Below are 17,756 nucleotides of genomic sequence, written 5' to 3'. Positions count from 1 at the left end.
TATCCTTAAAAGATTAAGAATGGCCAGTCAGCTAAAGTCCATATCAAAGTGATCATTGCCAACATCATAACTGGTCCTCCTCATGGAAGTTGAAAAGCAATTTCAACTGAGACACTCTTGCATTAACTTCCTTATCCAGACGCCTGGCTCTTCTTCCCATTCTGCTCTCTTTTCATCCTCTTCATCCTTCATCCTGACGGTCTCCTGGCCTAGCTACAGTTTTCTTAAAATCCTTATTCAACTTCTTTAAACTTGAAAAAAAAAAACCAAAAAACCAACACCACCAAAACCATCAGTTCACCTATTTCTCCCACCCCCCAACCCCCTCCTCTCGAAACCACCGATCTGTTCTCTGTGTCTGCAAGCTTGGTATCTCGTTGTTGTATTTTAATCTACATATGAGAGAGAGCATACGGTGTTCGTCTTTCTCCGTGTGACTTGCTTCACTCAGCGTAACGCCCTCGAGGCCCATCCAGGTTGTTGCAAATGGCAAGATTACATTCTTGTGGCCAAGTACTATTACTATATACACATATATATAATATGTATATATAAGTAGGTATATATCTATATACTGTAGGTTTCCATTCCCATCAACAGTGCATGAGGGTTCCCTTCACTCTGCAGCCTGGCCAACACTTTCTCTCTTTTGTCTTTTTGATACTGGCCATTGTAACAGGTGGGAGGTGATACCTCATTCTGGTTTTGATTTGCATTCCCCTGATTATGGGTGACGCTGCATATCTTTTCTTGTCTGTTGGCCTTCTGTATGTCTTCTTTGAAAGATATCTGTTCAGACCTTCTGCCCATTTTCTATCTGGATCGTTTGGGGGTTTTTCGGCTATTGAGTTGTAGGAGTTATTCCTGTTTTTGTATATTAGCCCTTTATCAGCTATATGATTTACAATTATTTTCTTCCATTCAGTAGGCTGCCTTTTTATTTTGGTGACGGCTTACTTTGCTGTGCAGAAGCTTTTTAGTTTGTTGCTGTCCCACCTTTTATTTTTGCTTTTGCTGCTTTTCCTTTTGGTGTCAGATAAAAAAATAATCACCAAGACTGATGTCAAGGAGCTTACTGTCTGTGTTTTCTTCTAGGAGTTTTATGGTTTTAGTCTTACGTTCAAGTCTTTAATCCATTTTGAGTTAATTTTTGTGTATGGTGTAAGAAAATGGTCCAGTTTCATTCTTTTGCATGTGGCTGTCCAGTTTTCCCAAGACCATTTGTTGAGGAGACTTCTTTTCCCCATTGTATATTTTTGCTCCTTTGTTGTAAATTAATTGACCATATAAACATGGGTGTATGTCTGGGCTGTATTCTGTTCCATTGATCTGTGTGCCTTTTTTATGCCAGTACCATACTACTTATTATTTATTTATTTAAATTCAATTAGCCAACGTGTAGTAAGTCATTAGTTTCAGATGTAGTGTTCAATAATTTATCAGCTGTGTATTAACACCCAGTGCTCATCACTATTTTAATTATGTTGTGTTATAATATTATTTGAAATAAGGGAGTGTGATGCCTCTAGCTTTGTTCTTTCTCAAGATTGCTTTGGCTGTTTGGGGTCTTTTGTCATACAAATTTTAGGGTTGTTTGTTCCATTTCTGCAGAAAATGCCATTGGAATTTTGATAGGGATTGCATTGGATTTGTAGATTGCTTTGGGTAGTATGGACATTTTAACAGTATTAATTCTTCCAATCCATGAGCATGAATATATTTCCATTTATTTGTGTCTTCTTCAATTTCTTTCATTAATTCTTGTTTTCATTAATTTTGTGCCTTGTAATTTTCCCAACATATAGGTCTTTCACTTCCTTGGTTAAATTTATTCCTAGATATTTTATTCTTTGTGATACAATTGTAAATGGGATTGTTTTCTTAATTTCTCTTTCTGATACTTTGTTATTAGTTTAAAGAAATGCCCAGAGTTTTATATATTGCTATTTTATTCTGCAACTTTACTGAATTCATTTATTCTAACAGTTTGTGTGTGTGTGTGTGTGTGTGTGTGTGTGTGTGTGTGTGTGTAGTCTTTAGGCTTCTGTATATAATAATGTCATCTACAAATAGTGACAGTTTTACTTCTTCCTTTCTAATTTGGATGCCTTTTATTTCTTTTTCTTGCCTAATTTCTCGAAATCTGTATAAAATGGGTGAGAGTGGACATCCTTGCCTTGTTCCTGAGTTTTGTTTCACCATATCATACTATCTATGGGCTTTTCATATATGGCCTTTATTATGTTGAAGTACATTCCCTTTATACTCACTTTGTTGAGAATTTTTATAATGAATGGATGTTGAATTTTATCAGATGCTTGTTCTGCATCTATCAAGATGATCATCTGATTTTTATCCTTTATTTTGTTAATGTGGTGTATCATACTGACTGATTTGAGAATGTCAAACCATCCTTGCATTCCTGGAATAAATCCCACTTGATTATGGTGTATGATCCTTTTAATGTATTGTTGAATTCAGTTTGATAATATTTTGTTAAGAATATTTGCATCTATGTTCATCAGGAATACTGGCCTGTAATTTTCTTCTTTTTTCTTTTTTTTTTTTACTTTAAATTCAATTAGCCATCGTTCATTTTTGGTGTAATGTTTTCAATGATTCATTAGTTGCACATAAGACCCAGTGGCCTGTAATTTTCTTTTTGAAGTAGAATATTCAAGTTAGACATTTATGTGAGTCCAAACATTTTAGTAACATTTTTGGAGTCCACAAGACTCTGACAACTGTGTAGCTAAGGGTGCTCCTGGGTAGTCAAGAGTCAGTAAAAATTTTCAAAGCAAGCTATTTCATTTCTATAATGTTTTGCTGCCATCTTAGTTAAGATTCAAGGTCACACGTGATACAATACATTCTTTAGATAGAACATATTCTTTGTATTTTTTAATATACTAATTTTTAATTTAATTTAATTAACTAGTTTTAATAAACTGATTTTTCTCTTCCATGATACCTTGGGGAAATCCAACCTACTCAGAGATTATAACTTTTTTTTTTTAAATCATGGCTATATAATATTACATTATATGGATATAACATGCATCATTTAGCCATTTTTTAATTGATCGGTATTAGTTTATCCCCCCTTTTTTTACTAATACAGAAAGTACAGCAATAAAACCCCAATCTAAATGTCCTTAGATACTAGTGATTTTATTTCTGTAGAATAAAATACCTGGTGATTCAGAGATTCAAAGAGAAAACCCATCCTGTACAAAGTTTAGCTTTGGAATTATAACCCAAAGAGACATAATTATCCCCTGTTGGCTTTCTTGCAGCCTATAGCAACTGATTTAATTGATTTGGGTAAAGAAACATTTTTAAAATTAGTATTCTTAAAACCACTCTCTTGGCAGGTCCCTCATAGAAGAAATCTCTCCATTTACAACAGGAAAGAGAAAGATGTCAATAAATAACAGTTTCTAAACTATTCATTTCCTCGCAAGATTTTCTAAGTTACAGACCATCCATCTTATCCAAATTGGCGTACACACAGATTCCCTAGATTCCCTTTTTCTTGTCAGGCAAGGAGGATTCAGGGTGAGAAAAACAAGACTTATAAAATGAGTATGTATTCAAAATGTATTCAAAGATGAGTTTGTATTTCCTCGTCTTTACTCCCTCCAGGTTAACCATTAAATAAACAATTGTTAAAGTAGAATCAGACGGGGTGACCATGAGAGACTGTGGACTCCGGGAAGCAAACTGAGGATTTCAGAGGGGACGAGGGTGGGGGGATGGGTTAGCCTGAGTATTAAGGAGAGCATGTGTTGCAATAAGCACTGGGTGTTATATGCAAACAGTGAATCATGGAACACTACATAAAAACTAATGAAGTACTGTATGGCGACTAACATAACATAATCAAAAATAAAAATAAAAAAACTTAAAAAAAGGGGCACCTGGATGGCTCAGTCGGTTAAGCGTCTGCCTTTGGCTCAGGTCATGATCCCAGAGTCCTGGGATCAAGCCCCTTGTCGGGCTTCCTGCTCAGTGGGAGGCCTGCTTCTCCCTCTCCCACTCCCCTGTTTGTGTTCCCTCTCTCGCTGTCTCTCTCTCTCTGTCGAATAAATAAATAAATAAATAAATAAATAAATAAATAATAAAATCTTTTAAAAAAATTTTAAAAAAGGAAATATTAAAAAAATAAAGTAGATTTCAGACAGTTTTCAAGTCTTCATTCTCTTGAGGATCTAGTGCATACCTTTCAACTGGTGACCATTGTAAACAGAAAAAAAGAAGAAATTGTACTCTCAGGGTTCACATATCCTGAGGGAGAGAAAGAATCTATTTCAAGTGGTAATTTATTCCTTATATTTTGAAACTTTAGCCCAAGTAGGCATGAAACTAAAAGGTACAAACCTACCCGTTATTTTTCCATGTTTCCACATTTGAACTTTGCATTTGAGCCTTGCTATTGTTTCATTATGAAGTTTATACCTTCCTCAAATATTTAGACCAGTGGTTTTCATACTTTGCTGATCATGCCCCCCGGTACGTAATGTAACCCAGTATAGACGTATGTATATGTACAGATGTGCACATCTGAAATAAGCATTTCATGACCTGAGTGGAAGGCAAACGCTTAACCAACTAAGCCACCCAGGTGCCCCTTCATCTTTCAAGTAATAAGGTGCTCCCTGCAAATTATCTTGCTCTGTTTTCTCCTTTTGGTAATTTGCTGGCTACAGCTAGATCTGAATCCACGAAACTTTCCAGAAAAGTATTTGGCAATTTTTTTTTTTCGCTGTGGGAAGAGACTGGAAAGCAGTAACTCTGTACATCAGTGAGCACAATATCTGGCAAGAGGCCACCCCCAATCCACAGGAAGGCAGTGTTCCCTCTCACCAGGGATACATTTTCATGTTCTTGATAGCAAATCCTTGTGGCCCAGGTTTTCTTATTTCTCAAGAGGCACTAAACATATCTCAGTCCTTCCCAGTTTATATTCCTATCTACTGTTCAGGCTCCTAGAAAGCCTGGGGATGGAATGACAAACTCGGAAGTACATGTCAAGGATGTCAAATACACCAGGAAGAATGTTGTGAGATTTTTATATTTGTCAGCTACTGGAGAGAAACTTCCACATACACATTACCAGGAGCAACTTGGGCATGAGTGTGCATGTGTGTGTGTAATACACACACACGCACCCACCTAGAAGCAGCTTCTCGGCTCCTTCTGGAACCTCTGTCAGGTTCAGCCTACTCGCCTCCACTCCAGCCTCCACTCCGGCCTCCACCATGTCCATCAGGGTGACCCAGAAGTCCTACAAGATGTCCACCTCCGGCCCCCGGGCCTTCAGCAGCCGCTCCTACACGAGCGGGCCTGGCTCCCGCATCAGCTCCTCCACCTTCTCCTGGGTGGGCGGCGGCAGCAGCAGCTTCCGGGGTGGCCTGAGCAGCAGCATGAGTGGTCAGGGGCTGCGGCGTTGGGGCCGGGGGCATGGGCGGCATCACGGCTGTCTCAGTGAACCAGAGCCTGCTGAGCCCCCTTAATCTGGAGGTGGACCCCAACATCCAAGCTGTGCGCACCCAAGAGAAGGAGCAGATCAAGACCCTCAACAACAAATTTGCCTCCTTTATCGACAAGGTGAGGCACCTGGAGCAGCAGAACAAAATTCTGGAGACCAAGTGGAGCCTCCTACAACAGCAGAAAACCGCTCGGAGCAACATAGACATGTTCGAGAGCTACATCAGCAACCTCTGGTGGCAGCTGGACACCCTGGGCCAGGAGAAGCTGAAGCTGGAGGTGGAGCTTGGCAACATGCAGGGGCTGGTGGAGGACTTCAAGAATAAATATGAGGAGGAGATCGAAGAGCGTGCAGACATGGAGAATGAATTTGTCCTCATCAAGAAGGATGTGGACGAAGCTTACATGAACAAGGTAGAGCTGGAGTCCTGCCTGGAAGGGCTGACCAACGAGATCAGCTTCTTAAGGCAGCTGTATGAAGAGGAGATCCGTGAGCTGCAATCCCAGATCTCGGACACGTCTGTGGTGCTGTCCATGGACAACAGCCGCTCCCTGGACCTGGACAGCATCATCACCAAGGTCAAGGCCCAGTACGAGGACATTGCCAACCACAGCCGGGCTGAGGCCGAGACCATGTACCAGATCAAGTACGAGGAGCTGCAGACACTGGCTGGGAAGCATGGGGATGACCTCCGTTGCACAAAGACGGAGATTTCTGAGATGAACCGGAGCATCAGCTGACTCCAGGCTGAGATCGAGGCCCTCAAAAACCAGAGGGCTGCCCTGGAGGTGGCGATTGCTGCTGCTGAGCAGCGTGGGGAGCTGGCCATTAAGGACGCCAATGCTAAGGTGGCCGAGCTGGAGGCCGCCCTGCAGCGAGCCAAGCAGGACATGGCCCGGCAGCTGTGTGAGTACCAGGAGCTCATGAACGTCAAGCTGGCCTGGACATCGAGATCGCCACCTACCGCAAGCTGCTGGAGGGTGAGGAGAGCCGGCTGGAGTCTGGGATGCAGAACATGAGTATCCATACTAAGACCACCAGTGGCTACTCAGGTGGCCTGAGCTCAGCCTATGGGGGCCTCACAAGCCCTGGCCTCAGCTATGGCCTGAGCTCCTTCCAGTCCAGCTTTGGCCCTGCTGGTTCCTTCAGCCGCAGCCGCTCTTCGAAGGCTGTGGTTGTGAAGAAGATCGAGACCCGTGACAGGAAGCTGGTGTCTGAGTCGTCTGATGTCCTGTCCAAGTGAACAACCACGGTGGTCCCTCTCAGCCTCCCCACTCTTGTGGCTGCCAGAGAGCCTTTGGGGGGAAAGGAGCTGTGCCGGGGAGCATCAGGAACAGAAGAGCCACCTAAGACTCAGCCCTAGTCCTCAGCCTACCTTTGTGGGGAGTGTTTTGCCCTGGGTACCCCCTCTTGTCCATGCCGCCAACTAAAAGCCAATTCAAGTATCTTTTCCCAAATAAAGCCTCAGCTGACTCTGGAAAAAAAAACATACACACACACACACGTGCGCGCACACACACACCCCAAAGTGGCATAGCTCTTCTGGTTCTAATGACTCTTCTAGTGTCCTGAGGGACCCTGAGGCCAGTACCAGCATTTGAGCACCTTGAGGAAACCCAGAAACAAACTTCCCCTTCAATTAAGACCAAAGTATTTTCAGAACACATATTAAGCTTTTTCAGTATTGAAGCTTTTCTGGCTTCATAGCACTAATCCATTTATTTTTTTATTTTTCCCCTTTTAAAAAAATTAAGTTCAATTAGCCAATATACAGTACATCATTAGTTTTTGATGTAGTGTTCAGTGATTCATTAGTTGTGTATAACACCCAGTGCTCATCAGATCACATGCCCTCCTTAATGCCCATCACCCAGTTACCCCATTCCCCCTGCCCCCCTCCCTTCTGCAACCTTTAATTTGTTTCCCGGAGTCCAGAGTCACTCATAGTTTGTCTCCCTCTCTGATTTCTTCCCAGGTTTTTTTTTGTTTTGTTTTGTTTTTTTAATGCCATGAGGGGCACCTGGGTGGCTCAGCTGGGTAAGCTCCTGCCTTCAGCTCAGGTCATGCTCCTTGGGTCCTGGGATCAAGCCCCGCATCCAGCTCCATGCTCTGTTGGGAGTCTACTTCTCCCTCTCCCTCTGCCCCTCCCCCTGCTCTCTCATTCCCTCTCTCTTAAATAAAAAATAAATAAGTAAATAAAATTTAAACATAAAAATGAAATACCATGAGATTACTGGTGGGCCAGATTTCTTCAGCATTATCTTTAAATAATCTCTCATAGGTATTTTCTTGCACTCTGATCTTCTCTGTCCCAACCTGATTGTCACTCCCCACAGTGAAAAAGAACAGCTGAGAAGTTGTTTTTCTTAGAGACAGTCCCTAAGAATTCCCCATCTTTAATTCTGCTTTCTTTAGTTTATTATTATCTGGCACCGAACAAAGAAACTTCCCATTCCTATCAGTGGGTCCCAGCTATTCTCAGCTTTTTCCTTCAATAATTTTAATTCCCTTATGGCTTACTAGGATATCAAACATCACTGTTAATGATTGCTGCAACTGTAATTTAAATTTATGTTAACCTTAACTAAACCTTAAGGTTTTTTTTTTAAAGATTTTATTTATTTATTTGAGAGAGAGAGAGCACACAAGCAGGGTGAGGGGCAGAGAGGAGAGGAGAAGCAGACTCCCCACTGAGCGCAGGAGTGCAGAGCCCAATGTGGGGATCGATCCCAGCACCCTGAGATCATGATCTGAGCCAAAGTCAGATGCTTAACTGACTGAGCCACCCAGATGCCCCTAAACCTCAAGTTTTAACACAACCTTTCACAAATATTTAGTGATGTCTTACAGGTGCCAAACAGATGTTTATTTGGAATTACAATTCCCTGCCAAAATTTACTTTTTAATAGAAAACTTACCACGTTTGCCTTAACTAACTTCAGACATAAGGAAGATGTGGAGAAAATGACATGTTGCTAATAAAATATACAAATCTGTTTTTTAAATTACACATATGTTTAGTCTATTTTTTCTTATAATTTTTTTGATTGTTAGTAGTGGTTCTGATATTAGATCTCAGGCTGTGATAGGCCGGTCAATTTTATGCTCTAATATAAAGGGTCACCTTTGTTTTCTGCATTTTGTCCCCCATTCTACATAACCTGTTCTTGTTTTCATACATTATGTGTTTCCCCCTGCAGACTGAATTAAAACTGTGATTCTAAAATTATAGCCTTGTGGCATGGAGTGGGAGTGTCAGAGCCATTTTTAACATGAATAATTAGAAAGGTAGAATTTTTCTCAAGCTCACTTGGGATATTCACCACACTCTGGGCCGTAAGACATACCTTACAAAATTTTAAAGAATAGAAATCATACAATGTCTGCTCTCAGACCACAGTTGAATTTTACTAGAAATCAATAAATGAAATAACTGGAAGATCTTAAAATATATGGAGATTCAACAATACACATCTAAATAACACATGGATTAAAGTCGAATCTCGAGAGAAATTTAAAGACATTTTGAACTAAATGAAAATTAAAGCACAACTTATCAAAATTTGAGGGATGCAGAGAAAGCAGTGCTAGTAGGGAAATTTATTTGATTTATTTATTTTTTAAATTTTATTATGTTATGTTAGTCACCATACATTACATCATTAGTTTTTGATGTGGTGATCCACGATCCATTGTTTTCGTATAACACCCAGTGCTCCATGCAGTACGTGCCCTGCTTAATACTCATCACCGGGCTAACCAATCCCCCCTGCCCCCTCCCCTCTAAAACCCTGTTTGTTTCTCAGAGTCCATAGTCTCTCATGGTTCATCTCTCCCTCCAATTCCCCCCCCCATTTTTCCCTTCCTTCTCCTAATGTCCTCCATGTTGTTCCTTATGTTCCACAAATAAGTGAAACCATATGATAAGTGACTTTCTCTGCTTGACTTATTTCACTTAGCATAATCTCCTCCAGTCCCATCCATGTGGATGTAAAAGTTGGGTATTCATCGTTTCTGATGGCAGAGTAATATTCCATTGTATATATGGACCACATCTTCTTCATCCATTCATCTGTTGAAGGGCATCTCAGCTCTTTCCACGGTTTGGCTGTTAAAGACATTGCTGCTATGAACACTGGGGTGCATATGGCCCTTCTTTTCACTACATCTGTGTCTTTGGGGTAAATACCCAGGAATGCAATTGCTGGGTCATAGGGTAGCTCTATTTTTAACTTTTTGAGGAACCTCCACACTGTTTTCCAAAGTGGCTGTACCAACTTGCATTCCCACCAACAGTGTAAGAGGGTTCCCCTTTCTCCACAACCTCTCCAACATTGGTTGCTTCTTTCCCTGTCCATTTTTGCCATTCTAACTGGTGTAATATGGTATCTCAATGTGGTTTTGATTTGAATTTCCCTGATGGCTAATGACCTACATGACAGGGAAGAGGCATGAAGCACGCATATTTAAGGGAGGCCCATGAGAATAGCATCGATTCAGATGATCAGGGCCGAAGGAGCCTTTAAATAGAAATTGGATCTAGGAGGGAAATTTAAAGCACTGAAGGGATATATTAGAAGAGAAGAAAGATCTAAAATCAACCATCTAAGCTCCTACCTTAGAAAACTAGAAAAAGAAGAGCAAATTAGATCCAAAGTCAGCAGAAGTAAAGAAATAGTAAGAATTAGAGCAGAAATCAAATTGAAAACAGGAAACCAATAGAGAAAAAAAATGAAAACAAAGTCTGGTTCTTTGAAAAATTAAAATCGGTAAGCGTTTAGTCAGGCCAACTAAGAAGAAAACAGAGAGGATACAAATTACTAATATCAGACATGGAAGAGTGGACATCACCCAGGTCCTATGGGCATTAAAAGGATAATAAAGGAATACTGTGGACAAACTCTAAGCCTAGATGAAATGGACCAATTCCATGAAAAGCCTAATTTGCCAAAACTTACACAAGAAGAAATTGACAATCTGTTAAGGAAATTGAATCAATAACTAATAACCTTCCAAAACAGAAAGATGGAACTCATTCAGTTGTGAGGAAAAGCAGTGGAGACAGAAGAAATCCTCCAAAGGTTAAATATACTCTCACAGAGCTAAGCCTCAGAAGTGGTGAGGAGACTAGCCAGCTGTGTAAGTATTTATCTATCCACTACTGCCCTCAAAGTGCTTTCTTTTCTCTTACTATCTAAAAGGTCAGTAAGACTCCGGGAAACAAACTGAGGGTTGTGGAAAGGGAGGTGGGTGGGGGGATGGGGTAACTGGGTGATGGGCATTAAGGAGGGCACGTGATGTGATGAGCTCTGGGTGTTATACGCAACTAATGAATCATTGAACGCTACATTAAAAAAAGGGGGGTCAGTAAGAATGTAGGGTCATTCTCAGCCTGGGTCACCTGAATTGATATTCTTGACTAGCTTCTATTAAAAGCGGAGAGAAAAAGAAAATATAAATTGAGGGTTTTTTTTCTCTTCATTCATTATTAGCTATTACTAACTAGCTAACTATTAAATTTAAAGGAATTCTTTGGTATTTACAACACCTATAACGTTTTTCTTGTTAAATTCGTTCATAGAGGATGCTGGAATTATTGGCTTTCTCCAACTCTAAAGCAGGATCACTAAGAAGATGAAATAAATTCTCAGCTTTCCTTCTTGAAATGAAGTCTTTTAGTGCTCTTTTGCAGTGCATATTTTCTCCATCAAATAAGTTCATTTTTTAATTTGACTTAACACAATTTCTCATCAGCACCCTGCCTTTGATACTAAGATGGAACTTAAATGTTGAGAGAAGGAAAGGAAATGACAAGGCGTTTTGGTATGCACCACTGGCTAAAGGAAGTTCAGGTTGCTGTTGTTAAATATGTGATTTTTCCATAGAGCCTGAAACTAAGTGAAATGGCCTTTTTTCCCCTTCCTGTATTGCTTTAACATTGTAAAGCCACTGGCCAAAAGGAAACTTTAATCTCTTAAATATTTGAGAGGGGTCATGTCATAAATGATATACAAATTTCTAGTGAAACAGCTTTGTAAAAAACTGGGTTTTGATTAGCAAGCCGCCATCATGTCCTCAAGCCACCATGTTAGCCCCAAAAGATATAACATATTAACCTGTATCTTTATGGATGTATACTGAGTGTTTCTGATGATACCAAACAAAACTGTAAGCATTATGATGAACTCTAGCTGGATGCCAAATTTCTCATGCATAAGCTATTTATTTTATCTGCCTCCTGTAGTATGTTCCTTCACTTCATCTTTAGGTGATAAAATATTAATATAATAACTGGAAGCCATCACTAAGTGTGTGTGTGTGTGTGTGTGTGTGTGTGTGTGTGTGTTTGGGGGGAGGGCAAGGGGAGAGAGAGAGAGAGAATCTTAAGCAGGCTCCACGCCCAGCACAGAGTCTGATGTGGGGCTCGATCTCACAGCCTGAGATCATGACCTGAGCTGAAATCAAGAGTTGGACACTTAACTGACTGAGCCATCCAGGTGCCCCACTAGCATTTTTTTTTAAAGTACCGAGAGGAGTACGTATGGATGTGCCATACACTGTTACCCTGCAGTCATTGCAGTGCCCCAGAACCTAATGCCACCCAGTCATCAGTGTGGCATTTTCTTTTTTTCTTTTTTTTTTTTAGTTGGGGATAATGGGGGGTTACCCGTAAGATTTTATACAAGAAAAAAATACACTATTTTATTTTAAAAATTAAAAAGACTCAATCCACAAGAGATTCCTGTGACCTTTGCTTTTCTCATCAGCAGGTCATCCCCTAAGTGTAGCCCTGCCTTTTATACAGCTTTTCAACTTTGTGGCAAAATTGCCATCACCAGTTTCTTTCCCATGAACAACAACACATATACATGCCCTTTTAGTTCTGAGAGTGAAAATGACTGACCCTGTGACCTATTCATTATGTGCTTATTGAGTAACTCCTGTTTGCTGGAAACAAAGCGCTCATTCTTGTAGATAATGCGTTCCAGTATGGACAGACAGACAAACAAATAGAAAAGGAAGAATGATTATGTTTGAGGATAGTATTCATGTGTGAAAAGAATCCTGTTTTACTGCTTTCTTTTCTGGATGCTGTAGAGAATTAATGTGCTGCCAAGTGTTAGAAAAGTACATGTTGGGGCATCTGGGTGGCTCAGTCATGAGTCCTGGGTCCCGGGATCGAGTCCCGCATCGGGCTTCCTGCTCAGTGGGGAGCCTCCTTCTCCCTCTGCCGGCTTCTCCCACTGCGTGTGCTCCCCCCACCCTTTATCTCTCTGTCAAATAAATAAAATCTTTAAAGAAAAAAAAGAAAAGTACATGTTATTACATCAACCCTGCTGAATCCAGTGTCTGCAGGGAGGATACTTCTTACCAGGATATGAAGATTTGCTGTCTGCTTGTAAGCTGAGTGATGATAACTAAGTGACAGACCATTTCCACCCAAATGTGCCTGTCTTCAATTCTCCTGGTGCTTCTAATTCCCTAAACATTATTTTTCCAGTAAAAGGACACAAGCGAAAGTCAGTGTTCATTGAGTTTTGGTTTTTGATGATTTGCCTCAAAAGACACCTAAAAGGTGCCAGGGAACTTGGCTGTTCCTCCCTCCACTTCCTCCCTCCCTCGATTTTTTTTTTTTTCTGTCTTTGGAGTTGAATTCTGTCACAGTGTTTCACATTCTGATCTATACAATGGCCTTTGCTAATTGTGAAATATCTTTTTTATTTTTAAAGAAACTAATAGACATCTTTTAAAAAAAAAAAGAAACTGATACGGTATACAGTGACTTAGAAGAGTTTATTATTCTCATGAAGATAAATAGCTTATTAGAGAGAGGCTATATAATGCCTCTGTGTTGACCCTTGTCTGAACAGCATTTAACACTGTCTCCTAACACAAACTAAAATATTGCCATACCCACACGCCAGAGAAAAAAGCAAAAGTTATTATCAGGACTAAAAGCATTTGTCTGCTTGAATCCTATTCTTTCCAGTTTGAGAATACCCCTTTCTATTTTGTCCTTGGGATCTCTAGGCAACCCATGATAAACCCATGATAATACTTATATGGTTTTACTGGGCCTTTTGAACAGGGCCACCATGTTTGATATTTCCAGGTTGTGTTGCAAAGCCCTGATTTTGAGGCATACAGATAGCCTGAATTATGTGGATCCTCCTTATATTCCTGATATAACCACAGAAGAGCCACTTTCTAAGTATTCTTAGAGGTAGTAACATGAATTTTCCTGTATTTCATTGAAGTTTCATTTCATGACCTAAGTGCAAAATCTTGAAATCTGAACAAAAACATTCACTTGTGCACATGTCTAAATTCTCTTTATCATTATAGGAACCAAGAGTCAACACATTATGGAGAGTAATCAAGAAGTGGGATTAGGCTACATTTCTCCCAAAGAGCTTTCTTCCCAGCAGACCTGGCAACAGGGTGCAGGCGGGTTAACCAGGTGTCAAGATTCCATGAAAATTTTTCAAGGGAATATTTCTCAATTTCAAAACCAAGGTGATTTTCCCTGCCAGCTTTGGGCAGGAGTGCCAATTCATATTTCTGAAGATGAGAACTGTATATTGACTCATATAGAGGATGTTTCTAATTGCCTAAAAAGTCAAGAATTTCCATCTTGGAGAGCCCAGCATTCTTGGAGGAAAATGTATCTGACAGAGTCACATAATTATCAGTGTAGATGTCAGCAAATTTTGATGAAAAATAATTTCTGTAAGTGTGACGGCACCAGTTCGATATCACATCATAATGATGATGTGGGAATACACAGAACAGAAAAAAACTACAGCTGCCATGACTGTGGAGGGAACATCATGAAGGTTTCATCGCTTAATCAAGACTTAATTCAAACAGGGCAAAAGCCCTACCCCTGTAATGAGTACAGAAGAGCCTTCAGTAATGACTCCAGATCAGAAGTTTATCAGCAGTTACACTTAGAAGGGAAGACCCATTCCTACAGTCCGTGTAGAAAGGGTTGTAGTTATAGTTCAGCTCTTCATATTCATCAGAGTGTTCATAGAGGAGATGGTTGTGTTTTTGAGAGTTCACATCTGCAATCCCATCAGAGAGAACATAGAGAGGAGAAGCCATGTAAATGTGGATATGGTGAGAACTTCAGTCAGTGCTCCTCTCTTAACACTTGTGAACTTATTCACACAGGGGAGACATCCTATAGATGCAATATTTATGAGAAAGACTTCAGTCATAGCTTAGACCTTAATAGTATTTTCAGGGTCTGTACTGTGGAGAAACCCCATGAATATGAGGAGAATGGGAATGTCTTTAATCAGAGTTCTTGTCTTCAAGTCCACCAGAAAATCCACACTGAAGAGAAACTATATACAGATGTGGAATATGAGAAGGGTTTTATTTGTAGCTCAAGTCTTAACATCCAGCGTAGAGTTCACATGGAAGAGATTCCTTATAATTCCGAGGAATGTGGTAATGACTTCAGTCTGGCCTCACATTTTCAGGACCTTCAGATGGTCCACACTAGGGAACAACCATATAAACATTATGCATGTGGTAACAGCTTCAGCCAAAATTCTTATCTTCAAGGTCATCAGAAAATTCACATTGGAGAGAAAGCTTACAAGGACTGTGGGAATGGCCTCAACTGGAGTTCAAAACTTAAAGATCGTCAGAGAGTCCACAGTGGAGAGAAGCCATACAAATGCAATGCATGTGGTAAAGGCTTCAGTCATAGGTCAGTTCTTAATGTTCATCAGAGAGTCCACACGGGAGAGAAACCTTACAAATGTGAGGAGTGTGACAAGGGATTCAGTCGGAGTTCATACCTTCAAGCCCATCAGAGAGTCCACACTGGAGAAAAACCATACAAATGTGAAGAGTGTGGGAAGGGCTTCAGTCGCAATTCATACCTTCAAGGACATCAGAGAGTTCATACTGGAGAGAAACCATACAAGTGTGAGGAGTGTGGGAAGGGCTTCAGTCGGAGTTCACACCTTCAAGGCCATCAGAGAGTCCACACTGGTGAAAAACCATTCAAATGTGAGGAGTGTGGGAAAGGCTTCAGTTGGAGCTTTAATCTCCAAATTCATCAGAGAGTTCACACAGGAGAGAAACCCTATAAATGTGAAGAATGTGGTAAGGGCTTCAGTAAGGCCTCAACTCTTATGGCCCATCAGAGAGTCCACACAGGAGAGAAGCCATACCAATGTGATGAGTGTGGTAAGAGCTTCAGTCAGAGATCATACCTTCAAAGCCATCAGAGTGTCCACACTGGAGAGAGACCATATATATGTGAGGTATGTGGGAAGGGCTTCAGTCAGAGAGCATATCTTCAAGGTCATCAGAGAGTCCACACTAGAGTGAAACCATACAAATGTGAGATGTGTGGGAAGGGCTTTAGTCAGAGTTCACGCCTTGAAGCACATCGGAGGGTCCACACTGGAGGGAAACCATACAAATGTGAGGTATGCACAAAGGGCTTCAGTGAGAGTTCACGCCTTCAAGCACATCAGAGGGTCCACACAGAAGGGAGGCCCTATAAATGTGAACAGTGTGGTAAGGGTTTCAGTGGGTTTTCAAGTCTTCAAGCTCATCACAGAGTCCACACTGGGGAAAAACCATACAAATGTGAGGTGTGTGGGAAGGGCTTCAGTCAGAGATCAAACCTTCAGGCTCATCAGAGAGTCCACACAGGAGAGAAACCATACAAATGTGATGCATGTGGTAAGGGTTTCCGTTGGAGCTCAGGTCTACTTATTCATCAGAGAGTCCATAGTGGTGATAAATTCTATAAAAGTGAGGAGTATGGTAAGGATTATCCTTTATCAGAGAATCCATACAGAAATGAAGTTCTATAAAACAGTTCTGTTTGTTTTGAAGTTCTCAAATAGGAACTGAAATTTTCCATTCACTAGAGTTATTATAGTAGAAAAAATTTCTTTAATGAAAATGTAATGTTTCTGCCCAACCTCAACATTCATAATAGTCAGACCACACAGCAGAGACATCTAACAAGAGAGTTTCCATAAGGAATTTTGTCACAACTTTTAACAGGCATTGCACATGACTTTAACTATCATTGTACTAGGGCTTATAAAAGATAAGAGTAACAAAAGTATAATATGTGTGTGCCTAAATCCATGACCAGTCTAATGTAAGCTTAGTGAGGGAAGGGGCTTCATTCATTGCTGAGTTTACAAAACCATGACATTGCATAACTCAGTGTAGGTGCTCAGTACTTTTTGCCTAATGACTAAAAATGTATAAAAGTATCATATTTAAAAAATTTGTTAAGCTCATTCCCCCCCCAAAAAAACATTTAAAAATGTATTTGGAGGAGGAATCCTGCAAGTAACCTTAATATAAGCACTTAAAGTGGGAAGATATTCCTTGAATTGTAGGATGTCAAACAATATTGCAATCTGAAATTAACATAAATTTGGCTGTGACCCTGTGGGGATTGGTTCCCATCCTTTGTCCTGTCTTAAAGAGGATGAGCTGAATTCTTACCATTTGGTCTCTTTCTATACAGTATACCATCAGTTTAAGTTTAGTGCTGTGTGTGTGTGTGTGTGTGTGTGTGTGAGTGTGTGTATACACATATGTGCACTTTAAATGACAGTACAAACTGATAAACAATGTTTTTGGTTACACTGCATTTTACATAATTGACTTTTTACTCCTACCCTGTGTGTTAAGGCAGAGTTTAACTGTAATATTTGCAAAGTGTCAGAAATGGTTACTAATGAAAAATACTTTCTTAATAAATGTCAAAATTACAATACTTTGGTTCTTTAGTCTCCATATTGACGTCAAAGTTCTTTGGATCTGACTAATTTCTAAGAGTTATAGCCTTTGTCCAATTCAAACCTCCTTAGGCAGAATCTGTGATGCTTTTGGAGGGCTTTAATTTTATCAAGTTCTCCATCCCTATCCTTCTCCCACTCACACAAATAAAGGAAAAATCTTAAATTTTTCTAAACATCTTATCAAATATATTGGTTATTAAGATAGGATTGTCTTTTACTTGCTAGTCTCTATCTTCCAAAAACAATGCATCCTGTTGGTGGGATTGAAAAATACACAAGTTTGTTAGAGAAGAGTCATACTATGTATGTACATGTATATATAGTGCATGTACACTATATATAGTACGTATAGTACTTCGAGGTGAGTATGCACATTTTACATACATACATATGTATGGAAATACCATATCTGTCTATCTGTATGTAAAATGTGCATACCCACTTGGAAACATAGAATAATAATTTAT

At 40.1% G+C, this 17,756-nt stretch overlaps 1 protein-coding gene and 1 pseudogene across 1 annotated transcript in view; both read left to right on the top strand.

Moving 5' to 3' along the window:
- ZNF112 (zinc finger protein 112) overlaps window positions 1–17,433 on the top strand; it is a 45,491-nt gene extending 28,058 nt beyond the window's left edge. Inside the window, exon 5 of the mRNA XM_028088084.2 lies at window positions 13,838–17,433. Coding sequence (XP_027943885.1) covers window positions 13,838–16,338 — 2,501 coding nt within the window. The 3' untranslated portion in view covers window positions 16,339–17,433. The remainder of the gene's footprint in view (window positions 1–13,837) is intronic.
- On the top strand, window positions 4,806–8,042 carry LOC114197156 (keratin, type II cytoskeletal 8 pseudogene; annotated as a pseudogene).
- Window positions 17,434–17,756: the final 323 nt, after the last annotated feature.

Source organism: Eumetopias jubatus, unplaced genomic scaffold (genome assembly GCF_037043125.1).
Source record: "Eumetopias jubatus isolate StellerSeaLion01/CBP00866 unplaced genomic scaffold, mEumJub1_p1.0 scaffold_10, whole genome shotgun sequence".
Lineage (NCBI taxonomy): Eukaryota > Metazoa > Chordata > Mammalia > Carnivora > Otariidae > Eumetopias > Eumetopias jubatus.
The sequence above is the reverse complement of the archived record's forward strand: the minus strand, read 5'-3'. Positions and strand labels throughout refer to the sequence as shown.